General features: G+C 46.2%; 2 protein-coding genes across 10 annotated transcripts; one reads left to right on the forward strand and one right to left on the reverse strand.

Moving 5' to 3' along the window:
• RPUSD3 (RNA pseudouridine synthase D3) lies at window positions 1–4,921 on the forward strand. 2 transcript variants are annotated; one of them, XM_072598556.1, is made up of 9 exons: window positions 1–218; window positions 1,317–1,441; window positions 1,961–2,005; window positions 2,134–2,230; window positions 2,712–2,819; window positions 2,931–3,015; window positions 3,297–3,423; window positions 3,630–3,769; window positions 4,179–4,921. In XM_072598556.1, the coding sequence occupies exons 1-9, from the start codon at window positions 16–18 to the stop codon at window positions 4,380–4,382; spliced, it is 1,134 nt and encodes a 377-aa protein (XP_072454657.1). In that variant the 5' UTR covers window positions 1–15; the 3' UTR covers window positions 4,383–4,921. The 2 variants fall into 2 exon arrangements, with proteins under 2 accessions (XP_072454657.1, XP_072454658.1); XM_072598557.1 differs by lacking the exon at window positions 1–218 and adding an exon at window positions 356–903.
• TTLL3 (tubulin tyrosine ligase like 3) lies at window positions 4,922–26,037 on the reverse strand. Of its 8 annotated transcripts, none has more exons than XM_072598545.1 (14): window positions 24,827–26,037; window positions 23,477–23,577; window positions 23,160–23,334; window positions 22,559–22,629; window positions 22,244–22,372; window positions 21,421–21,535; window positions 20,517–20,639; window positions 19,755–19,965; window positions 12,579–12,727; window positions 10,323–10,566; window positions 9,020–9,455; window positions 7,317–7,986; window positions 5,642–5,838; window positions 4,922–5,287 (listed from the first exon to the last, which is right to left on the reverse strand). In XM_072598545.1, exons 1-14 carry the CDS (start codon window positions 25,428–25,430, stop codon window positions 4,928–4,930), a joined length of 3,585 nt encoding a protein of 1,194 aa, XP_072454646.1. In that variant the 5' UTR covers window positions 25,431–26,037; the 3' UTR covers window positions 4,922–4,927. The 8 variants fall into 8 exon arrangements, 7 of the variants coding, with proteins under 7 accessions (XP_072454646.1, XP_072454647.1, XP_072454645.1 ...); XM_072598546.1 differs by having other exon boundaries at window positions 4,922–5,236; window positions 23,160–23,337; XM_072598544.1 differs by having other exon boundaries at window positions 23,160–23,337.
• Window positions 26,038–26,299: the final 262 nt, after the last annotated feature.

Here is a 26,299-nt window from a genome sequence, read left to right on the forward strand (position 1 = left end):
GTGTCCAATCGCCGCATGGCGGGGGCGGTGCTCCGGGGACCCGTCGCTCTTCTCTCTGCCCCGCCTCCTGCCTCTTCCTCGGCGCATGCGCGCACTCTGCTCCGACTTCATGTTCCTGTCACCATGAGGGGCCGCGTCCTGTGTCGTTTTTTGTGCGGGGGGACGGGGCAGGGACCAGGGGTCAAGGCATGGGCCCAGACCCAAAGGAATAAGACCTGGTGATTGATTCCCCGGGGTGGAAGTTGGGGTGGGGTGTCTAACTGAAGGAGCAGAGTGTGAGTATAGGAGGGGGCAGTAAGAGAGGACCACGTGGGGGCAGGAGACAAGGGGGGGAAACGGAAGTGAGGGAGGGGGAGGGAGGAGGGGGAGGAGGAGGCTAGGAGGGGAAGTAAAAGAGGGCAAGACAGGCAGGGGGAGGGGGGAGTAAAAGAGGGCAGAAGAGGACAGTGACGGGGAGGGGTGGTTAGGGAGAGAGAGACTGGGAAGGACGGAGAAGGAGAGGTGGGGGAGGGGAGTCCTGATGCCCCCCAGCACAGAAGCTTTCACCTGCCCTGCCTTTCTGGCCAGGGTCACTCCATCCTTCCGTAGGTAGCCTGGTGGCTCCCTGCCCCTGAGTGCTCACCGTGGGGGCTGGAAGGTCTCCCACTGCAGCTGCAGACTCCTGAGCTCAAGCTGTTCACCAGCCTCAGCCTCCCCCCAGCAGCTGAGATCATGTCTACATGCCATTCTAGTGCCAAGACCTCCCATAGTCATGTATGAGGGTGTTTGCCACTGACATCTTCCTCAGTTCCCTCAGCGTGGCATGATTCTAAAGGATTATATTTGTATAATAGAAGTTTTATGATGTCCTGTGCATGATTCTGGTGACAGCCTTTGTGTCTTACCATTTTAAGACTGCCCTAGGTAAGTGTGAGAAGGCTTATCATATTTGAGGGTTGACCAACAGGAAACGGATATTTTGGCCATAGCTCTTGAAATCATCAACAAAAGTTCAGAAGGCTTATGATATTTATTAGTAAAGAGAGCTCTCACATTTAGAAAATCACGAATCTTTGAATACATCACAGTTACTTGACACTTTAAAGATTACAAGAATGTTTAACCTCAGCCACACAGTACTAGAGGTAGATTATCATTTTCCCCATTTTACGGATAAGAAAACTGAGGCCCAGCAGTTAAATGGTTTGCCCAGGGTAAGAGTGTCAGAATTGGGGCTTACTCATCTCCTGATTCAAGGACCAAAGCTCTTCACTACTATATGTGATACCAAGTTTATAAGTACCCTTTTCTGTTCATTTCTTTTCCCACCATTATAGGTACCAGATGTACCTTAAAGAGCCCCAGAAGAAGAAAGGACTCTTTCTTGGGATGGTACAGCCAGAGATGATAAACCACAAGGAGCTGGCTGAGATGATGAAGACAACTGTGCTATACCATAATGGTGAGGACAGAAGATTTGGGGATCAGAAATTCTAGGATAGTGCTTTCACCATGTCCCATTAGGAAACAGGAAGGGGACTAGAGCCAGCTCCATGCTAATTTTTGTTTAGATATTGTATTAAAAACTTAATATCGTTAGTGCAACCGACTAAACTTGTTTGGTAGGTCTTTACATTTAAATAAACTACCTTCCACACAAAGTATTAATAGTAGTGTTTCAGGTTTTCAAAGCCCTTGGCACAATTCTTTCCCCTTCATTTTCTCAGTTTTCCCCTTCTATGGTCATAGTTAGTGTGTACTTCATCATATTGGTTCAGCTCTTTCTGTTTTGTTTCATAAAGGTCTCTTTCCAGATTTCCTTGTATTTCCCTAATTTATCCCTCTTCCTCATAGTATATTCCCTTACACAAATACAGAATGGATTTATTTAGCTATTCCTTTTATCTTTACATTCAAGCTGTTCTGCAATGCAATCTTCATTTCTAGGGTATCTATCTGAATGTGATGACTTGTGTTTTAGGACCTTTGGTGGCCCTGAATAAACCACAGGGACTAGCGGTGACAGGTATGTCAAGGGGAGGACAGTGGGAGGGAATAGGAATGAGGACTGAGGCAGTAATGGAAGTGGGGAGAAGGTAGGTTAAAGTATCTGTTATCTAGGAAGCTTCATTCCTTTTCTCCCTGTATCTCCAGGAAAACCAGGAGAACTTACATTGCAATCAGTGCTTCCAGAAGTAGGCCAGCACTTGGGGCTCAGTCAGGAGCTCCATGTTGTCCGAGCTCCCGGAAAGTAAGTTACTGATAATGCTAAACCCAAAATCAAATGTGCAGGTCAGGTTGAGAGCTGAAGTGAGAACTAGATTTGCTGAAAACAGTATGTCAGGAGGGTTAAGTCTTGCCAGCAAGATTTGGGACTGTAGACTTCCCTACAAGGGTTTGGAGATTTATTTAGGGTGGTAGGAAAAAGTCCTACAATTGCAAACCTAGGTTCTAATCCTGGTTCTGCCACTTAACTATTTGTGTGGCTTTGGACAACTGACAACTTCTGGCTTCACTTTCCTCATTTGTGAAATGAACCCTAAGATTCATTTTGAGTTTGGTGCATACTATATGACCTTGCTGTCAGATTCATCATTGTACAGTGGTAATGATAATATTACCTACTTCAGTGAATGGTTATGAGAAAAGGGTGTTATAAATCCGAAAGTGCTTTAGATATATGAATTATGACAATTATAATATGTCTGGTTTTTTTTCTCCACCTCCACCAGGGAGAGCTCAGGGCTTGTCCTCCTCTCTAGCTGTCCCCAGATAACAAAAACCTTCCAGAAGTTCTTCATCCACTCTCGAAGAGCTCAGAAACCCACAGTGACATACTGGTGAGAGGCAGCTGTGGGCTTCTAGTCTTATCCCATGGGTCCCCCTTTCAGTGATAACTGCTCCAGGGATGCTGCTCTGTGACCCCTCATTCTTCTCTTCTTTCCCCTCAGGGCTGTAACTACTGGGGTCCCAAATACACCCAAAGGTGAAATTCGAGTTGCCCTAAAGCTGGATCAAGTTAGGGGAATAGACCCGGTAAGGGAAGTGTTAGCACCAATTTCTTGCTTCATGGGAAAAAGGAGAGGCTAAGTTCACATAAATTTGATAAAGGAGGTCTGGTGAGGTTCTATGTGGCTGATGGGAAGCATGAGCTTTTATTGGTCTCACTAATCAGGAGCGATAGTTTGGGTTAGGAATCAGCTGAAAGCATCTGGCACCCCTGTGGCCTTAATTCTGTTGTTCTTAGAACATTTGGGAAGGGGGTGGGGATTGTCAGCATTTGAAGTGGTTCTTCTTTTCTGGGGGACTGGTGACAGGTAGTCCCAGTGAAGGCCTCATCTCGACAGACTTTAAAAGAGGGTGTCAAGAAAACCCTGACCCACTTCTTTGTGGAGGACTCCACCACATTTGGCTGTGCTCTGGTAAAGCTCCAGCCACTTACAGGTAGGAGTTGGGGCCATCCATTGGGTTTCTGAAATGTTGTTTCAAGGGGGCGGGAGTTGGGGTGGGCTTACTACTGAGAGATAGTGCTTGAGATTGGCCTGGAAGCTCAGTATCTGGCCATCAGAAGGCAGAGCAGGACCCCAGGGCAAAACCCTGGCTCAGGAAGGCAGCTGGGGAGTTCTTAGTATGCCTGTTCTTGTCCCTAGCATTTCCTAGCCAACTTCTGGTGCACATGGTGCTTCAGCTATGTCCTGTGCTGGGAGATCATGTGTACTCTGCTCGAGTTGGCCGTGTCCTGGGCGAAAACTTCCTGTTGCCTTTGGAGACCACAGAGCCTCAGACACAGGTACTTGGGTTTTCTTTGCCTGCCCACCTGGGTTAGTTGTTTTGTTCAGGGCCCAGTAGCAGGGTGGGACCTTTTGTCACTGGTGATAGATACAACAGAAAGCTGACCCAGTCGAGTGGTAGGAGACCTGGACTGTAGTCTTGGCTTTGACATGAACTTGTTGTCTTTGAATATGTGAAATAAGTTCTTTGACTCATCTAAAGTGAAGGATTTGGGCTAGATTTTTAAGTTGCCCTTCAGCTCTAATATTCTGATTATGTATTGATAAAAAGGTCTTTGGACTTGGGGTACAGACAGCTCAGATTCACATTATTCCTATTCTGAGCCTTCACTTTCAATGTGTCACCGTTTGGGTTTTCTTAACTACTTAGATCCATGTCCTCAATCCTAATTCTTTTCTACCCTATAGGTCCTGAGTGAGCTGCTCCTCCGTCGCCTCCAACTAACTCCAATGGAGGTGGCCCTTCTACCCCTCCATCTCCACCTGCATCAAATCCTTCTCCCCCAAACCTCATTGACCCCCGGAGTGCTCATAGCTCCCTTCCCCCCTTTCTTCTCACAAACCCTATGGAAGTTAGGGCTCCAGATATCAGACCAGCCCAGGAAGAACTAACACAGACAGCATTCAAGATGGCTCTCAATTCATAAAGTGGGGAAAATGAGACTGATGTTGACTGCCTTTGGGGAAGATGGCCTTCCTTCTTATCTGGGAAGCATGTGTCTGGTCTCTTCTCCATCCCCTGGGGCCTCCGGATCCCTGCAGGAGTGAAGGCGAGCTTGCTTCCTACTGAGTAGTAGTTAGCTTTTAGAACATTCAAAGACTAATGGTTCCATTGGTGACTCCCTTATTCCAGAGGAAGATGACTCCTCTCACTTACGTTGTTTGGAGTTAGAGCCTACCTCAGGAAACTTTCTTGATTTTCAGCTTGAATTTCTCCTTGCCCTTTCCCCCCTTTCTGTCTCTCCTCTGTTGCACAGTGACCATTCCCCCTGAACTGCCTTCCACTTCCTGGGCTTAACCCCTCCCCCAGCAGTGTTCCTTTATCATGATTCCCCCACCCCTCTACCCATATACTTTTCAGCCAGCCAGCTGTGGCGATGTGTCCAATCCCTGTCCTAACTGCCCCAACAGTAAATATGACAAAAGCAGAATGTATCTCAATCCCATTTATTTTTGGCCCAGGAAAATTTCTTTGGCCAGGACTTAAGTTTTGGGGGGGGGAATATGAAATGTGGCCAGGAATGTCCCAATTTCATGGTCTCCAAGTCATGGTGTTTTCTCCTGGTCCTTCCAGACTGGTGCAGGTTGGAAGCCAGGTGCCAGTAACAGCCATGAACTTGGGCATTCTTTATAAGAGATTTCAGCAAAATTTGGTCTGTTATCAAGCCTGGGCTTCGAGTTGCTAATGGTGGCAGGAAGTTGCATTTCATCTTCGAGCAAATGGGGCGCAGAAGCGTTTCCTTTTTCTGTGATTTGGGTGGATGGAGTTCTGAGTGATCTAAAACTGCCTTTTGAGGCTATGGGAAAAAACTGATGGGAATTTCTCAGGGGAAGGGATGAGGGGTTAGTAAGGGGTACTTTGTCTCCCTCCCCTTCCCCCCCCTCCGCCCCACTTCTTTGACTACAGCTTTGAGGTGAAACCAAAGCACACATAACTTGCCTCTTGTGCTCCTTTGGGCTTCATCACAGCCAAAACTCTAAACTGGGGACACCTTGCTGGGGCCAAAGGGCTTGGTACAAGCAGGGGTCAGCTCCCATTGGCTCAGCCTAGGCCATGAGAAACCCTTTAACCTCCCTCCTCCCACCCCAAATGCTCCCAGTTCTCAGCACAAATCAGCCCCCTCCCAGGCCCCTAAGGGTTTGGGGCCCACCTTGGCCTGCTTCCCACAATTGGGAACAGGCTCTTTATGAGCCGGCAACATAAGCAAGGCCCTGCCCGTGGTACTGAGGTTCTTGCTGGGAATGGGTGGTTTTTGGAGCTGCAGTCTGAGAAGGAAAGTATGAGGTTTAAGCACTCGGGAGTCAGGCAGCACAGGCTTATCGAGGAGGCTGGGGAATCCCTTTGGCCCTGGAAGGCAAAGGACAAGCAGGCGCATTAGAAGTATTGGGATCCAGTTCTATTTTCACAGATGGACTAGTGTCCTCTGGAGACCCCCAGCTTGGACTTGTTAAATTGTGAGAAAGAGCAGAGGAAGCCCCCTAGGACAGCCCCAGGCATGAATACTTCCTCCTGTATGATTTGCTTGGAAACATACTGTTTGTGTGTGGACTGATTCTCTCCCTCCAAACCCTCCTAGAGTGAGACGAGAGATGCATACTCCACTCAAGTTTGAGACCCACTCTGGAGCCCTGGGGGTGATCTAAGCCCAAAAAATGGTGTGACCTTAGGCAAATCACATGCCCATTCTGGGCTTTAGATTCCTCATCTGTAAAATGAAGGAGTTGGATTAGGTGGCATGAGATTTAAGGTCCCTTCTAACTTCTAGTAAGTCTATAAATAGACCAGCTTACGTTCCCTGCAAAAAACCTGAGGGGATGACTCCTGTATTTTCATCTGGACTATCTATTTGGTATTTATATTATGCTACCTTGCTATCTTTTCATCCTATCTTGTGTGTTAGTATTTGCTCTCCGTCTAGAGGGCAGGGGCTGTAAACATACCAGAACTTATGCGTCCAAATGAATGTTGTTCCCTTCAAAGTAGTCATTTAGGAGGCTACACACTTATTCCAGCGAGGTGCCATTATTCAACATACTGTAGGAACTCCTCTTTGGAAATTGCATTCAGAGTCTGTGATAGATTCTTTTGAATATCCTCAAAGGTGGTAAATCTTCATCCTTTGAGGAAGGGTTTGATTTCTGGAAACGGCCAAGAGCCTTTTGGAGCCAAGTCTGGTGAAGAAGGTGGGTGATCAAGCTAGGCAATACTATTTTTCATTAAAATGAAGTGTGACTATAAAGCAAAGAGACTGATTTTCTTATGTGGCTCATAACCTGGCTCTGAAGGCACTTCCCAAAGAAGAGTTCCCAAAATAATCTGAGTAATGGCAGCCTTGTTTGAATAGTACGTATAACCTCCCAAAGTGATTTCACTGAAGTGAGGGGTAGGAAACTACTCTCTTGAATGTCTATGTCCTGGTACGTATGTCAATAATTCACATAGAGCTTTACAGACATCATCTTACTGGATCTTTACCACAACCCTCTGAGATGGGCAAGACACATTCTATTCCCATTTTACAGGTGAGGAAACAGGTCCAAAGAGGCTCTGAGACTTGCCCAGGGTCTGACTGCATGTCAATCAGAGAGCCCAGGTCATTGGTCTCCAGGTCCTGTGCTCTTTACATTCTCCTGCCTTTGTTTACAAACCAGTCTCATTACATTACAGTCACACGTTATACCCATAGCATTTCTTCTCACACAGCCAAGCATCTGCTGTGAAGACCCCAACCTCTAACCATCCTGGTCACAGACCACAGGGAGTGGGGAGGGGCCAGAGAGCAAGAGAAAATCAGCTAAGGGCCCAAAGCACAGATGCTGCCCTACCTGAAGGCACAGGATTCTTCACAAGCAGCTGAGGTTTGTTCATGGGATGAAATTTCCTTCTCTGATTGGCAGTGGATGCTGGTGATGCATTGAAGAGGTGGCTTGTCTTGAGATTGTAGATGTCCCATTTCTGGAAGCTGGCCTGGGCAGTTTCTGTGGATTGTTTGCTGTTGACTCTCCTCTTTCCCAGGTTTACGGAGTCTGTTTTCTCAATCAGCCCCAGGTTCTTCCTGCTTCCTAAAACTTGCCCTGATGACTTGGAAGCAACAGGTACAGAATCCTTAGCCTCCCCAGGCACAGAATCCTTGGCTTCCCCAGGCACAGAATCCTTGGCCTCCCCAGGCACAGACTCTTTAGTCTCCCCAGGCACAGAATCCTTAGCCTCCCCAGGCACAGAATCCTTGGCCTCCCCAGGCACAGACTCTTTAGCCTCCTCAGGTACGGAATCTTTAGCCTCCCCAGGCTCAGACTTTTTAGCCTTCTCAGGCACAGACTCCTTAGACACAGCCTCTTTAGTCTCCTTAGACATTGAATCCTTAGGCTCCCTAAGGTGTCGACGTGCCAATGGACGGGGTGGTGCTCTTCGGCTACGGACAGTCAGGGGCTTCTTCACAGGGGAGCCTTCAACCATTAGTCGGATACCCACATAATGGGGTACCTCCACAGCTGCCTAGAGGGCAAAAGTGTAGTGTGATAGACTGTTCAAGCATGAAACTTCCTCTACCTCTCTCCCTGAAATGCAGAAACAGCCAAGAGGCAACTAGTGCATGAAATGCTTTCCTGGGGAGATGAATGGGTAATTTGTGGGACCCTAGGTCTCATCAGGATAGAAAATTGGAGAAAAAAACAGAGGAAGGGGATACTATTCTCTGGAATGCACTATCCAAAGGAAAGAGAGTTGTGCCTAGGGACCTGGGAGGCAACCAGCTGCTGGAGTAAGAAGCCAAATCATTTAGAAACAGACAAGACAGGCTTCAGGTTTACTCACTGATCCTTGATCATCTTGTGCTTTTAGGGTCTAAGTACTGCACATTTTCTTTACTGTAAGTGCATTCCTCCCTCCTTTGCCCCCTAAAGTCATACCCTTCCTCTAAAACCCAATTCAGATCCTTTCTCATCTGTGAGGACTTTGATGCCAATCTGGTCCAAAGTGATCTTTTCTTCCCTTGCTCTATAAAAGCTTTTAATGAAGGACTAGAATCTAATATCTAGAAGGACTAAGCTGCATCAATGCATTTTTTTTCCCCAGAAAGCAAAGAAAATAGAAATAGGATGAAAACATTTATTTCAAAGTAACCTGTTATTGTTTGTATTTTTGCTTTTGCACAGATAAAAAGAAATAGTAAAATTATTTTTTAAAGATTTTTTGCATCAATTGACATCCCTGGTCCTTCTAGTATTAATATCTTTGCTCATCTTTTAGCAACCATGAGGTACTCCCTTTTAATTTTTTTATGAGTGCTTATCTCATTTCCTCAGCTAATCATTAGAGGGCAGAAGTGATCATACTTTCCTGTCTCCTCACTCCATCCACATCCTCCCCCTTGTGCCTAGGGCCATGTCTTGCACACAAAAGGTTGACTGGAGCATCAGGGATTTGAAAGGTTCCTTTTAAAAGAAGGGACCACGGGTCGGATGACATTTTCCCCTCAGGAAACCTGAGGAAGGGAGGTTAGATGGCCTCAGGACCCCACGCATCTCACCTGCTTGTAAATAAGCTCAAAAGCACCAGTGTCACAGTTTCGGTCTTGTCGACGGTCTATGACTACACGCAATGTATCAGCCAGCACCTCAGCACAGAGTCGTGTGGTGACAGCCGTAGAAGGTGCCATAGTTGGACTGGCATTGATCTCTATCAGCCAGGGGTGGAAGTCTTCCCCAAAAACGAAGTCAGCCCCATAGAGCTCAAAACTGCCCTTGCGAGACTGGACAGTGTCCTGAGAAGTCTGCAGTACGTGAATGACTGCAGCCTTCATTCCTGGAACCATGACATGTGCCCAAGCCTCAGGGGCCCCTAGCTCCTGCAGGTGAGCCTGGAACTTCTGGCTGCACCACATGTTGTCGGGAGGCAGGAGGGGATGACGAGTGTTAGAATTCTCCAAGTGCTTCTGAATTGAGTTGTTGCAAAGATGCACAGAACTAAATGAGAAGGAGGAGAAGCTGAGGCGCTCTCTCACCTCCCTTCCCCGACCTCTCTGTGGGAGGGAGGGGGAGAAACAGAAAACAGCCAACTCGGACCTATTTCTACCGGTTCTGGTGGCTTCTACCTAGAGTTGCCATAGTGACCAGCTCTGGGTCATCTCTCCTCCTAAGTACTCAAATTCGCCTCTGGGGAGATCTCAGGCTATTCGGATGCGTTGATGCTTTAGACAAAAATGTCAATGTGTCAAACACTTTCTCAGGTTCAGCTCTCCAGGTGTCAGGCCAGGACAAGGTGCTGTCTACAAAGACAATCATCTTGGAAGAATATTTCTAAAGGGGACCTGGTGCCAACCTAAACCCAAGGATTGGGTGCAAAACCTGGATGATTTCCTAAAAAGGATACAATGCTAAAATGAGGATAAACCTGTGTAAGACACTCCAATAGCTAGCCATGTAAATTTAGGCAAATTACTTCACTTCAATCTCCTTCAAATCCTCCTACCACTACCTCCTGTAAGGTAGGTAGTACAAGTAATATTATCCCCATTTTATGAGGAAACTGAGGCTGAAAGGTTACATGACTTGCCCAGAGTCACACAACTAATAAATTTTTGAGTCAGGATAGGGACCAAGTTTCCTTCTGAAACCAAGCTGTGAATTCTGTCTGCTATGTCATATTAGCTCTCCACTCAGTCTAACCCTAGAAAGAAGTCCCTGCATTGACCTCATAGTTCTAAATTGCTCAGCCACCCTACTCTTTCCCCCTTTCCTGCCAAACCTAGGAGGACAAACAAGTGGTCGAGGGAGGCAGGGGACACTGTGACCTCCTTGGGCCTAAACTTCTCCCCTGTCACTCAGCTTTACCTGTCCAGATTTCTCAGGGAGAAGGGCTGGGTAGAAAAGCGGATATAACTGTCCCGGTAGAACCAGACAGTGAGTGGGTTCCAGTCAGTCACTAAGAACCACTGCCTCAAGTCGAACTTGGTGCCAAAGATGAGTAAGGGTCGCTCAATGTACTTCTGTACCACCCACTTGCCGTCTTTCACAATCATGGGGTCACAATCCACCAGCTTTAACATCTCTTCCAGGTGGTCCATGCACATAATGCCTGGGTAAGAGAGGATACAGGAAGGAACAGATCTCAGATCCTGGGAATCCTCAGGTGTCTACAACAGCAAGTTGTAGGGGAACCTTCCCTGAAGGGCACTAACTCCTCTAAGGTTTTGTTGTTCAGTCATTTCGGTTGTCTGACTTTTTGTGATCCCATTTGGGTTTGGTTTTTTGGGGATGGGGCAAAGATACAGGAGTCGTTTACCATTTCCTTCTCTAGCTCATTTTACAGATGAGGACCTGAAGCAAACAAGGTTAAATGACTTGCCCAGGGTCACATGGTTAGTAAGTATCTGAGGCTCGATTTGAACTCAGGCCTTCCTGACTCCAGCCCAGGGTTCTAGCCATTGTGCCACTTAGCTGCCCTAGCTATAAGGTAACGAGCCTAATTTTTTCCAGTTAATAACTTTTATTTTTTTCAAACATAATTTCCCAGAGTATATCCTAACCTCATTAAATTTTACCTTGAAATAAATAAAAATATGAACAAAACTGTGTCTACAAAGTGACTATGTATGATAGTCTATGCAACATTTTGAATCTATGGTTCTGCACCTCAAAAGGAGAGGTTACGTTCTTTGCCATTAGACTTAGCATAGGAGCTTTTCAGTGTTGTTTTACATTTTTGGAGCCATTGGGTACACAGTCCTCTCAGTTCTACTGTCTTTGCCCTGTATTAGTTCATACACATTTCCCATGTTTCTTTGAATTCTTCATATTTGTAACTCCTTACGTAACAGTAAGATTCCATTCCACTCATACCACACTTTGTTCAGTTAGTCCCCCATTAGGCAGCACTAGCTTTGTTTTCAGTTTTTTGCTTCAACAAAATATGAGCCCAATTTTTTTTATTTTGAGGGGTTTCTATCTTTTTATTTCCCCAATCTATCCCTTCTCCATTTGGAACACCATCTCTTTTTAAAGAAAAAAAAGAAGGGGGTGGGAGGAAGCATTTCTCCAAAACCAATCCATGCATCAACCAAGTTTGACACTGGAGTGTTGTGCACACCTAGCCTCCTCCCCCTCAGAAAAGGAGGGCAGCTGAGTCTAATTCTTGGACAAAGTCTATCTGAATGGATGCACTCATGTGATGAGGTGCACCTGCCATCTCCAGCACCACTTTATCATCTCAAACAATGCATTAAGAACTGTTGCCCCTCCAAGTGATTATGCTTTGAAGGTGATAAAGCATTTTTGAATGCACCATTTCTGGTACATTTGAAACTGAATCACCCCTTGTTTGCCAAAGATGTATCTTACACAGTGGGCTAACAACCATTACAAGTGATGTCCTCAGTGCATGCTGACTTTTCTCTTGTCCCATGCCCTTTTTGTACCACCCAGTGAGCAAAGATGGCCCCACAGATTTAGATTTGTAGAAACAGAGGCATAATAGTTCACATTTGCTAAGGGCTTTACAGAATTCCAAAATGCTTTTCTCATAATAAGCCTGTGAAGTAAGTAACACAAATATGTTTATTCCCACTTTATAGATAAAGATGAAGACCAGTGACTTGTCTAAGAATGTTGGAGCTGGTAAGCTGTTATATCTGGTGACAGTTCAGCTGGTCCATCTTCCTTATTTTACAGAGGAGGAGACAGATGCAGAGAAATGATTTGCCTAAGGTCACACAGATGGTACAGTAAGCCCAAGAGCTGGGAGCCTAACTTCAAGTATTCTGTAGCTTCTAATACATCACACTGAGGTCGCTCATTTCTTCTAGTGAAAAGACTTAAATAATTCTTTGAGGTTCTACAGAATGGAGAACTAGGGGGCGGTAGAAATGAACGGGTAACATACCTTATACACACTATGTTATAAAAAGTAAATGCAACTGCCAATCAGATGTTTATTTCTTTAGGCGAACCAAAATTTCAAGGATATTTCTATATGCATTTGCATCACTGATTCTGAGATTATGCTCAGAGAAGGACATGGGGTCTTTCTCTCTCTACTTAATCCTGCAGATCAATATCCTTCCACCTTCCCCCCCTCCAGTTTTGCCTTACCTCGACCTCTGGACTTGGCTCCAGGCTTCACGATCCAGATATTTCTGTCTCCTTCCATGTCAATCTGAGGCACCGCTGCCCGTAGCTGCTGAAGGATGTCTTCACAACGCTGGACCTGATCGTCAGCCTTCTTTAGCTCAGCCCCCTCACTGTGGGGAAATAGGGAGTGCTCAGAGTGGTGATGGAGAGCAGACCTTTTGTCCTTTCATCTGCTTGCATGCCCCTGTAGGACCTTGGAAGACCTTTCACTCCCAGATATCTCACTACTCCCATATACCTGGAGAACACCATGTAGCTCCTAAAAAATCATATCTCCCCCTCACCTAATTCATTTAAAGGAGCTCCTAAAATTCCAGCCTCCTCTAGGAAAACCTTCCAAACCAACAGGGGAAAAGTTAAGCTCTTTCTTGTCTGAATAGGATATTCTAGCTCTATTTCTTACCTCCTCTCCATCACCCCCCACCTTAGATACCATTCCGAAGTGCATATGTACTAGCTCAGTAATGACAATTCTGCTTTCCATGTGCTCTAACCTGTACTTGTTACATCTTTTCCTAACTACTTTTGCAATTATTGTCAGTTGCATGCAATTAAGACCTCATAATAGATTATGATGTTCTAGAGATTAGTAGATAAATAGATGGATAGCTACATACAGATATTAGGTTAGTATTATATACCCTGTCTCTTCAGATTCTTTTTCTTCTGTGTTCTCCTTGAAGCACTTTTACTCTTCAAAGAACACATCTCTCTGATAATTAAGGAGGCTAGAGAAATGTTCCTCAGTTTTTTTCTTTTCCCCTCCATGAGAGAGACTAACCCACATTTTGTGCATAAATAACTATTACTTAGCACTGACAGAAACACAAACATAGAATGTTCTTTGCAGGTCCCTGAAAAATTCACCTTGGACCTCATATTTGCTGGAAGCAAGATCAATTTTCTGTCATTCCTGTTAGCAACTCTCAATGGAAAACTACCTGGTTTGTTCCACCTTTGTGCCTTCCTTAGGTCCTATTCAGTTAGGCTTTATTTATAGGAGGCTACATGTTCTTCCCTCCTTCCCTCCTGCCTTCTTTTGTTTCTTCTTCCAATAAATATTTACCTTTTAAAAATTCAGCCTTTTGGTACTTTGTCTTATACCACAGTATACATACTCCCTTCCCCATATGAACACTTCTTTGTAACAAAGCAAAATAGTTAAGGCTAAGTGATGAACAAGGCCCCTAAATCAGACAAGTCTCTCTCTCCATGCCCTCTCTTAGTGATCTCATCAGCTCCCCTGAGTTCAGTTATTTTGGTGCAGATGCTCTCCAGATACACACATCCAGCTCTAATCACTTTGATGAATTCCAGTTCCACAGTGCCGATTGTCTACTAAATATCTTTGCTTAGATAACCCACGGGCATTCCAAAATGGAATTTATTCTCTTTTCTCCATCATCTGCCCCTGCTCCAAACTTCCCAATTTCTCTTGAGGGTATTACCACCTTTCCCAACACCTACATTCACAAACTTGGAGTCATCTCTACTTTTCACTTGCCCTCATTCCCCAAATCCAAACAGTTGCCAAGTCTTGAAGACTCCAATGCCATAACATATCTTGCAGCCATGCCCTTCTCTTTACTCATGTGATTACCACCCCAGCGGAGGCTCTCTGTCACCTCTCACCTGGGACGGTACAGGGGGAAGGAAGGAAACAAACATTTCTTGAGCATTTACCATGTGCTAGGCACCGTGCTAAGCACTGAACAGGTATTATCTCAGTGCAACACTTGTAGTTGGTGTCCTTGCTTTCGATCTCTCCCACTCCCATCCATCCTCCGAATAGCTGCCAGATAAACCTAAAGCATTCTTTATTCTTCTGGAGGTTCTCTATAGCCATCAATAAATATTTACTAAGCCCCTACAAAGTTCCGGACACTGTGGATACAATGACAAAAATGAAATCATTTCTGTGCTCAAAGAGCTCACATTCTATCACTAGATACAAAAGAGATACAAGTTAAATTCAAGGTAATTTCAATGGGGACAGGCTAGTAGCTTGAAAAATCAGTAAAGGTCTCTCCTATGAGATATTTGAGCTGAGTCTGGAAGGCAATTAGGGGGTCTTAAGGGGCAGGGTGAAGAGGGAGTGTATTCCAGGCACTGGAGGTGGGGGGGAGCAGGTACAACCTACACATAGCACGAGGAGGAGAGATGGAGTGTCCACTCTGAGGAAGAATAAGATGGCAGGTAATATTAGCCTGGAAAGGTAGGTTGAAGGCATGCTGTGAAGGGCTTGAAATATCAGGGATTTCATTTGATGCTAAAGGTAATAGGGATCCACTGGAGGTGACATGTTCAGATCTGCACGTTAGGAATGTCACCTTGGCCACTATGTGTAGGAGGATGGGTCACAGAGACTGAAGGTAAGGAGAACAGCTGGGAGGCTACTGCAGTACACCAGGAAAGAGATGATTAAAACGCCTCAAGCTCCTCTCTTCAGCATTTCAAGTCCTACAGGATAGGGTTCCCGTCTATCTTCCCGATAAATTATGCATTTCCCCACCTCGTCTATGCTCTGGCCAAAATGACTAGCTTTCTGTTCCTTGTGTAAGACATTCTGCTTCACTCCAGGTCTTGGCTAGCACCTCTCACTGCCTCTTAGAATAATTCAGGTCATGTGCCCCTTCCTCCAAGCAACCCGTCTGGATACTTTTGTGCTTATTTGTATATATCTTGTATTTATTTATCTATGCACATATTCTATGCATCAGCAGGATATAAGGAAGGCCCCAAGGACTGTCTTGATTGTATGTTTGTATCTCTGGTCCTTAGCACAGTGTCTGTTACCCAACAGGCACTTCATAAAGGCTTGTTGATTGACTTACACCAGAACACTCTAATTAAGCCATCTAAGAGGAGGGATCACCTTTTCTCCAGTGATCTCTCAACTGCCAGGGACAAACAATAACTTGCTCCCAAAGCCTTTACTCTTGTCTATTAGAAGGGGTGGGGTGGTTCAGTGGAAAAAATGGCTCTATCAGGTCACATGACCTGAGTTCAAACCCTGCCTCTGCTACTTACTTCATAAGCCAGGGCTAGTTATTACCCTTTGCTGAGCCTCCATTCCCTCACATAAAATGAAGATGTCAAGTCTTAAAGTTGCCTCATCAGAAATCAATGACTAACTAGGCACTTCCCATAACTTCCTCTCTCCTCTTTCCTCCTATTCATCTTCCAGAGTGCACTTTGCTCTACACAACTTACATATGTTTTTTGATTCACTGAGCATGAGAGTTCATTTCTATCTGTACTGCGCCTACTTATAGGCCTACTTCAAGCAGGCTTATAGATTTTAAAACACATTTAATTATTCCAAATTACTAATAATAAGATAAACGCAAATCAAAAAAATTTAAGATCATAGTCAGCAAATTGGCAAAGATGAAAAAATATGAGAAAAGATGCAAAAAGATGAAAGTGCTGTGGAAAGACAGACACACTGATTCATTGTTGACAGAGCTGCGAACAGGTTCAACCATTGGGGAAAATAATTTGAAAATATACTGTTAAAACAATGATTAAGATATCTGCACCCACCCTTTTACCCAGGGATTCCATTGCCAGGGATACACTCCAACGAGGGCCAAGGCAGGGGGGGAGGGGTGGAAGTTCCTGTATACTCTAAAATATGTGTAGTTACATTTTTTAAAGTAGCAAAGACCTTGAAACAAAGTAGATGCCCCTCAATTGGGGAACTATGGTATGTGAGTGGAACAGAATGTATTACTGTGTGATAAGAAAAGACGAATATGAAGAATTCGAGAAGCATGGCAAAGTTCATGTGAGCAGATGCAAAGGGAAGTAAGCAGTACCAGCAAATGTGTATATATGTATGTACCTACACACACAGAGAGACTGACAATAATATGAGAGACAGCACGACTTAGTGAATATGGCACTTAGACTGGGAGTAAAGAGGATCTTTGTTCAAAACCTGCCTCAAACACTTCTTAACTGTTTGACCCTGGGCAAGTCACTTAGCTTGGGTCTCAGTTTTCTCATCTGTAAAATGAGGCTGAAATTGATAAGATTCTAAGAACCCTCAGTTCTGTGAAAAGAACAACAAAAAGAAACTGATTGTTTTGTAATGATCAGGCTTGGCCTCAGAGAAAAGAAAAATGTTAATTCCCTGCTTTCTTTGTAATGGCGGGCAAACTGTTATTTTCTCCCTCATATTATGATCTGACCAAACTGGGCTTTTTTCTATGCTTTACACTGTGCCTTTGTAGTGGCCATCCTCCACACCTGGCACTCACTCCCTCTTCTCCACCTCTGCCTCTTAAGGTGCCTCACCTCTTTCACTCCTCGAATTTAGCCCCATCTTTTACATAAAGCCTTTCCTGATTCCCCCAACTGCTAGTACTCACCCTCCCTAACTTGTATTTTACCATCACATTTTTATTTTATATTTGTCTTAATATTTATTATATATTATATCCATATATATCCATATATATTTATACATATATATCCAATATATATCCATATATATATTTTATTTTTAAAATATTTTTTATATTTATATGTAGTTTTCCCCTATGTAATAACTTATATATGCACATATTGTCTCCTCCATCGGAATGCAAGCTCTTTCAGGGCAGGGACAGTCTTTTGCCATTTTGTATCCCCAGGGCTTAGCCTAGTGCCTGAAACACAGGAGATGCTTAGTAAATGCTTGTTGATGGAGTGGATGGTACTTATGCTGTCAGATTCCACTGATGTCTTAGTTATTTTTGTTGAACTGATTTTCTCCCTTGTTCTTTTTAAATTCTTTATTACAGGGAATGGCTCAGTAGATAGGGAAGAGGCATGAATATAGCCAGAAGTGATGGAGATATAAAAACAAGAGATAACAATTTGTTTAACCTGATGACTGAAAAGGAAACAGGCTATTTGAAACACAGTCTTTGGACTACAGAAAAGCAAAAGGAAATGATATTTTCAGGAACCCACATTCAGTAAATGACAACACTTGTACAAGATACCTGGCTCTACCTGTATATTTTCTGTTGCTCAGAAAAAACATTGGCTTACATAGTAATTTTCATTTGCTGATCAAAGAAACCCTACAAACTGATGGTGTGTTAGTTGCCTGAATTGGTTCAATATTTCATTTATTCATTCAAAAGCCCCAGCACCGGCCAAATTGTCTATTGCCTTTAAGTTCTTTGCCTCCAATCCTGCCTTCACAATGCCAATGGATTAAGCTTCCTAAGCATAGCTTTGATTATATCATCCCTCTGCTAAAACAATGTCCAACTCTTGTGTAAACAGCTCCCACAGCCTACAGAGTAAAATCCAAATTCCTCATTTGGACATTCATAACCCCCTACAATCTGAGGCAAGCCAGCATCATTGTCCATAGAGCTGCTGCATCATATTCTGCAGAATGTTTTTTTTGTCTTCCTTACTTTTCCTGCCTCTGCACTTCAGATCATACAGTTCCCAAAAGTTCCACAAGTTCCTCTTTTCTTTACCCTTCCCCACCCAAATCAAATACTTTCAAAGTTCATCGCAGGATCCACTTATTCCACCAGTTTCTCCGTTCCTATTAGTCCACAAGCTCGTCTTTCTCCCCTGTACTGATTCCACAGGATTTATTTTCTGTGTACTTGTTTGCCATTATTTGCTACCAAGGACTTGCTAGTTATGTTTTTTATCTTTATCTGTCTCATCTCTTCTGCTGTACAGTAGGCTCAAGGGAAGGGTTAATGTTTTGTCTTTTTTCATACTCCTCAGTGCCTGGCATAGATATAATTGATTGCCCAATCTTGGCACTTGATCAATCTAAAAGAAATAGTCCATCTAGTTATAGAGAAGAAGTCTGAGAAGGTTTCATCAGAGAGGTGAGACTTCCCATAGGCCTTGATGAATAGTAGTACTTACACAACTGGTGGAAGAGGGACATTCTAGGCAAAAGGATGAGCATGAGCATCACCAAGGACTCTGAAAGGGATGGGTAACTCCCCAAACCACTCAATGCTCTAGGTAAGTCTCGAAGTCTACAAGTTATAGAGAAGATGACAATCTTACGGTAGTTTCCTAAACCAGTGAAATCCAGTCTAGGCCCTAACCCTATGTCTATGTACCAGCTGTATACTTCCTGCCTTTCTTGCCTGAAGCCAGTAGACTGCAGTTTCTCTGGGGACAGACTGTGTCCCCCTTTCATCTTTGTATATAACTCCATCACCTTATAGATAGTAGGTACTTAATATTTCTTGAGTGATCAGAGTATGTTTAAGATTGTAAGAAGGCCAATCTAGTGAAAGTTTATGTAGGGGAGAAGAAGAAGATATGATGGGGGAGGCAGAGTAGGGCCAAATTGTATGTGGCTTTAAATGCTGAGTCAAAGAGTTTTGACGACCCTATAGACCACTAGGAATTACCAGAGCTTCTTGGATGTTAGGAGGCATGATAAAAGGGCTTAATGATAATTGGTCATGGGTCATGTGCAAGATAGATAAGAAAGGAGTGGGGCAAGGATATAAGCAATACATGCATCTTATATCTATGTATAGGCAGCACCAGGCTGTATGGTATGAGACCCTAGACAACAGAGAATAACATTTCAACAGCCTCCCAGCGACAGGACCCCAACCAACTGCTCATAGTTTAAGCTTTTGGATATTGTTTCTGAGACCTTTCTTGGACCATTACTATTAGGTATTAGTGTCCTGGGGATATGGAGAGTGAGTACAGCAGAGTCAGGTACAGCCCCCGGCTAAATCTGGGACAAAGATTACTCAGCTCACTTAATGGTGTGACTTCTGTCTGGATTCTGCAACAGGACAACAACACAATTACTGCAACACACAAACTACTTGTCCTCCTGGCCATCTCTTCTTGAAGATACAAATACATGAATGCAGAAAAGGAAAAATACCCTGGAATCCCAAATCACCTTGCCAGTTCTCTCTGCTATCTACACTTTCCCACACATAGTTCTCTCTGTAAGGAGCATTGTATTGGCCAATTTGAATATAATGTGTTGTTTCCAGTGCTTCTTTAAATAGTATCCTTGATGCAGGCCCAGAATGGGTGAAAATCACTCCCACCCCCCAAGATCTTTGGGTCCACCTGTGCTCCTCATGTTCCAACACCCCATTTTCTGTGCTAACGCATACTTACTGAACCACTTGGTAGTAGCGCTGGAGAAATAAAGCCCAATCAGCTTGGGTCAGGTACCCTGGGGGTTCCATAGTCTTGTCAATATCCTCATGGGCCAAACTGCTGAGGTGACCCTCACAGGCCTGTAGTGCATCCTCAATCAGCTTCGATGATACCTCCTTGAGTTCTGGCTTTTTATTCTGACTGTCCCCTGGAGAGCCTAGGGGTGATTCTGAAGGAGAAGGAAGGATACAGAAGGAAGAACAGGTCCTTGTACCCTCCTTTCTGCCCAACATACACACAGGAGAAGAAAGCAGGAAAATTCTCCCATATGATGGGAAAAACTGAGGTACAAGATAAGATTTCTTAGAGCCTAGTTGTTCCCTATGTCCTCTGATCTCAAAGTTGTTTCTTTTCCCGAGTCGCTGGCTGGCAAGACCCCTTGAATTTCAAGTCTGTGAATCAGGGAGGAAAATCCCAAGACTTTGCAGTAGGGATCTTGTGGAGAGTGGGTCCCCCCAAAAGTTTGCTACACTGTGTTGTATTCCTCAGTACTTAGGTACAAGGGATTCTGGATCACTTGCAACTTTCTGCTTATAGCCTTTCTATTAATGCAGGTACGTTCCTGCCTTCCTACTGAGAAGACAAAAAGCATGTCTTCTGCTGAATCTGTAACCCTAGAAGAGCCTGATACAGGACTGGGTCCACAGAGCATGCTGACTTATGTTGGGTAACTGAACAAATGATGGGTGGATGAGTGGATGGATGACCCATGGTATTTACCTGCCAGGGTCTTTTCCAACAAAGTTGGGGATGATTTTGTCTGGTCATTGTCTTCTGAGCAGGGGTCCCATGACTTCACCACCAGCTTGAGAACATTGCGTGCAGCTGTCAGCCAGAAGTCTTCTGCTCCCAGAATACATTGAGAATGAGGTGTGGGGGATACCCTCTTTAGCACCAGCCCATAGAATAGGGAGGTGGGGGGGAGGGACAGAAGGGAGCAACCTCTATTCCCACAGCCAACTAACTTGCCAGAATTTGATCTACTTTTAGAGTCTAATCTGCTTGGTACAACTGTTGGACTTGGAACTTAGACTTGGTACCCCAGACAAATGTCAAAGTCAGCCTAGGCCTGGCATCCAGTATGGACCAAAACCCTAACACAGACATGATACCTATTGTAGATAGGGAAGCCAACTCAAGTCATTGCCCTCTAGTGTAGATTTAGAGTCTACACTACACCTAGCACCAAATACAGATCTTGAACCTACTTAGTGCAGTTCTAATACCTAACGTGAACTGAGAAGTCAAACCTAGAAGCCAATGTAGTCTTCTTACCCAGTATGGATCTAGAACTCAACCTAATCCTGATACCTCAAGTAGATCTAAAACCCAGTCTAGACCTGGTACCTAGTATGAATCTAAGACAGAACCTAGTCTGTACTAGACCTTCTTAATGCATATGGGTTAATTCAGGTAGTTCAGGATTGTGAGCATCTTGGGGAAGGTATGACCAGGAAAGGAACAAGGTCAACTAGACAGGGTCATGGAAGGAAATATGGCAGGATAAGGGTCATCATCTAAACTATGACCATACAAAGCAGAGAATTCTCCAGCTTCAAACAGGGGTGATTCCCTAATCTTAAGGAATGAGGAGCAGGAGTGGGGAAAGAGGGCATCATCCTACCCATGAAGGCCTGTTTCTCATCTTCAGCTCCCAGGCGGTAGCAACGTGGGAAGAAGGAGTCTGCATTGGCTTCATCAAACCAGGGCAGGTTCCGGAGGTTGAGGCATAGACCAACCTAGGAAGTCAGCCAGGGCAGGGAGCAGGGTGGAACTTCCCCTGAATTTGCCATATTGACTTAGGGGGTTCACCCATACTTTCTTCACATTTCCAAGGAAAAGAAGGCCCAGCAGTGAGCTGAATATCTAAAGACTGCTCAGGGGATTGGCAGCATGCCAGGGGTATGCCTAGATTTGATAAAGAGGGTATTCCCCCCCCCCCCCAGATACTCCATTACAATAAAGATGGTCTATCTTTTCTGCCCCAAATTTTTTCTTTCCAGCCCACCATGCCTGGAATGCCACCATCTAAATTCTCACCATCTTTCAAGGACCAGTATCACCCCTGCATTCTTCTTGAACTTTCTACCCCCTCAGTGTTCTCCTTTGAACTCTGACAATTCTATATTGAGGTTTATACCACATAATTTAGCACTGAATCATCATTTGTCTTGTATTGATAATTGCTTCCTACGTCTATATTCTTTTCTCCCCATCCCCTTAAGGGCAGGGACTACATCTTATACTTCTTTATAAGTGACTAGGACAGGGCTAGGCATGTGATATATGTGCAAGAACTGTACTTTTTAATTGACTGATTGGCAGAGACAGAGGTGTTTCCCTTTCCTATATGCGCCCAAGTGGACAGAATGTTGAGTAATTCTGGCCTGACCTTCCCACTGTGCCATGGTGCCCCCCCCACCCCGGCCCCATCTAAGGGATCCCACCTTAGTGGTGAAGGAGCCTGCTCGAGCATAATGATTAATCATTTGCTCTTTGCAGAGGAAGCGGCAGTCAATCACATCCCTCCGGGTGGTCCAGATAAAATAGGGCACCTCATTTCGAACCATTCGGGACTAGGACAGAAGGAAGAGGGTAGAAAGTAGAAAGATGAACAAGGTCATCCCCTATCCCTCTATGAGCCCTCAGATGAGCAGCCCATCTTCTTACCAGTCCCTTAAAATTTCTTGGAGGGATTTCCTGGGAGAGTTGACTCTCTGATACCAGAACTGAAAAGGAATGGGGGGCCCTCTCCCCATTACCATAAGGTCATGAGTGCCATCTACATCTTCAGGGTCTGACTGTTGATTTTCATCATCATCTTCTTCATCCTCTATGGGACAAAAACCCCAAATAGGTAAGGCTCTGCCTTGTTCCACCTAACCCCCGCCCCCCTTTCAGAGCCTCTACTCACATCAAAAAAACCAAAAACCAAAAAACCAACCAAACTACAATGGGACTCTTTGTACAAGGATTCAAGTAGACATTCAGTGGGTGGCATGTAGCATAAGGCGGTGGTTCAGCGGCCTCCTAACTATAAGAAGATCCTTCCCCCAGGATTCCATCACCACCACAAAGTCAGCAGTATTGTCCCTTTCATAAAACCTCATCCCCCAAACTCTTCTTCTTTGGCATCTTTTTCTTTCAGGTTCATTCTGGATATTCATTTTAACCTTTCACCCACAGAGACAAACCAGGGGCTAAGAGGGGGGTCAGGCTGCTGTTAGATTTCTCATCTCTGCTCCCCACTCCAGCTCTAGCCTTGGACTCTAGCCTTGGCTTGAATCCCTCCCAAACCTTGGTTATTCAGCCCTGGGGGTGGGGGGGAGGTAAGAAAGAATGTGAGGAGTCAGTCATAATTACCTTCATCACAGTCCTCAGGGACAACATTATCTCCAGATCCCAAACTGTCCAAATCCCTAGGGGGAGGTATTGCTGGTGCTACTGTTAAACGGGGAATCTTCTTCTCCACCCAGCCCCGGCGGCGCAGGATCCCTCGGATCACGGGGTAGCGGCCCTGGATCATGAAGACTTTCTTCTGCTGTGGGGTGAGGGAAGGTAAGGGAGAAGGAGTCTGAGGAAGTGGATAGAATGTCAGTACTCCCTGAGGCCTTATTCCACTTGGGTTCCACCACCCCCCACTCTGACAGGTCTCCCTGTTCCCCTTTCCCACCTCTGACCTTGATGGCTCTCTGCACCATGATCTTGGCATTCTTAAGCCGGTCAATGTTGAGTGAGGCCCCAGGGAACCCTTTCCAGACAGACACCGGAACTTGGGGGCCTACAGTGAGACAGTCAGACACATCCTGGAAGCTCTTCTGCCAAGCTCTCCTCCCAAACCCTGTTCTATACAGTTCCTCTGTCCCAACCCTTAAGAATCCAGGTCTTATCTCCTCTGACTCTATCTACTCCTGTCCTTCCATTCTCCCATTACCAGTCTTATCTTTCCCAAAGTAACACCTGCTTTTCTTTCATCTATTCCCCATCCTTCAACAGTCTGTACTACTCCCATCTTCTACCATCTGTCCCCCTGCCCCTATACTGTGTTCCTTTCCCTATCCATGATCCTTTTCTTCATTCCTTGTTTCCATCCATACACTTACTGGTCTCTCTTTAACCCCTCTGCTCTAACAACCAATATCTCCTGTCCTAATCCTTACCCAAACCCCTAACTCCATGCACAGACTTCCTGTTTGCTTTCCTCCATCCTCAGCCTCTAATCCTCCCTATGTCTTTTAACCTCCATGCCACTAACCATCCATATACCTCTCAGTTCTCTTTCCTTGAATCTCCTATCTTCACCTATATAATTGGTTCCCTCCTCTATCTCCTTCCCTCCAACCAGTCCCCATTCATGTATGTCCTAAATCTTTCCTTGCTTTTCTAATTCTCATCCATACAACTGGTTCTATCCCTCCAATCCCCTTTCCCCCAATCAGTCCTGATCTCTCTCTCTCCAGGTCCCCTCCATTCATTCCGTTTCCCTATGCCTCCATTTCTTTCTTCAGCCCCTTCCCCCAACTCCTGTTTCCTTCTCTGAATCCCCTCTCCCTGCATCTCCTCTCTCCAATCCCCCGAATTCATCCTTCTCTCTCTTGATCTTCTCTCATCCCCCACGAGCCCTGAGTTCTACATCATTCTTTGCATTCCCAGCCACTGTCCTATCCATTCACCACCTGGTCTCCTCCTTCATTTCTTGGTCTGCCATCATCCCCATCTACCATATCTCCTGTTCCCCTGTATTCATCGGCGGACCCTATTTCTCCCGCTCTGTTCCTCTTCCTTGCATCCCCTCCTTATCCATATAACTGGTTCCCCCTCTCTGTCTCCTCTCCTCTATCTCCTCTCCCCATCCATCTACCTCCTGATACCGTGCCCCTATCCAATTCCTTTCTCTGTGCTCCCTGTTCCCCCTCCCTCCCACCTCTTGATCTTCTCCCTCCCTCCCTCCCCTGCTCCAATCTATCCATCCATGTCCCCCTTCTATCTCCGCCCCTTGGGAGAGTTTAGGGGCCCACGTCGCACTTCACCTTCCGGCCGCGGCTTGTCCAGGGTGGGCGGGCGGCCAGGGGGCTGAGGGATAGCCTTGGCCTTAGTCTCGCCGTCGGCGCCCCGGTTCAGGTTCGCGGCCCCCGAGCTGTCTGCGGAGCCGAGCGGCGGCCCTGAGGGCTCCCCCGGGGGCGGCTGTACCCCCGCGGCCCCCGCGCCCGCACTGGGGGAGGCTGCGGGCGCCTGCGGAGGGGCGCTGGCGGCCCCGCGCCCTGGGGCAGTTCGGGGCCCCGCATGGGGAGCTCCCGCGGCTTGGCGGCCCAGGCTCCCGGGGCCCCACGGCGCCGACTCGGACCCAGGCCAATGCAGAGCTTGGAGGCGGGGCGAGGCGGCCCCCGGCAGCCTGTTTCGGTCCCAGTAGGAGTTAGAGCGCCATGGCCGGGGGAGGCCCACCCGCGGCTCGAGGGCGCCTGGGCGCCGGGGCTTTACGGCGCTGAAGCCTGACCTCGGCCAGATGGGCTCTTGGCACAGCCGGTGGCCGCTGCACGCAGCCTGGGCTTGCCCTGCATACCAGGGAGGGTCCCCCTTGTATACCGCCCCGAGCTGCCCACCCCCCAAGAGAACAGTAGCCCCAAGGCCCTGCATTGAACAGGCGAAGTCCCTCGCCCCTCTCACACGTGAGGGGCGAGGTGGGGGAGGGTACGTGCGGCCGGCTCCGAGGGCCCGGGCAGCTTCGGTCCCACGGGTGACCCCGCCCTCTGTTTAGCGTTGCTAAGGAAACCATCCCCGGGGCACAATAAAGGAGGGGGGAGGGGAGTGTCACCCAGGTGGCGAGAGGTTCGGACTGCGGCTGCCAACTGGAGGCGGCTTTGCCTCCATGGGCATCCGCCTCCCCAAGAGACTGCTGGTCGTGGCAACCTTCTTCCGAAATGCACGAGGAGGGTGCCTCGCTTCCTCCCGGATGAACCCCTTTATCCCGTTAGCAAAGAGTGATGGGAAGGCCGACTGGATCAAAACTCTCAATCTTAGAAACCCAAAGGGATGGAAATTGATGAAGCTCCAGTTACTCATGCGGATTTTTTTTTTCCAAGGAGGCCACAGGTGGGAGAAATGTTCCAAGGTCGGTTCATGCAGCCCCTCCTTGGGCTGTGAGGGAAGCTAGTCTAGGGCCTAGGTATGCCCAAGTTCCAGCAGCCCCCCACCCCTCACCCCCATCGCTGGCCTCATTGGTTCACACACACAGCGAAGACATCATGCAGCCCCGCAGAGGGCAGGATAAGATTTTAATGTGGTGTGAGATCACCAGATTAAGAAAAGTCACATGGAGGTCAAGAGCAAAGGAATCAAGAACAGGCAAAGGGGTGGGTGCACTGATTGGCAGGGACAACTACCGGGGAAGGATTTACCACCTCTGGCATGGGCAGCGATGGACCCCCAGGAGGCAGGTCTACACATCCAGAAGGATGGAGCAAGAACCTGCCTCTGTTCCAGGCTGTGGCTACTGATGGCTCCTA

Source organism: Notamacropus eugenii, chromosome 3 (assembly GCF_028372415.1).
Source record: "Notamacropus eugenii isolate mMacEug1 chromosome 3, mMacEug1.pri_v2, whole genome shotgun sequence".
In the NCBI taxonomy this organism is placed as follows: Eukaryota; Metazoa; Chordata; class Mammalia; order Diprotodontia; family Macropodidae; genus Notamacropus; species Notamacropus eugenii.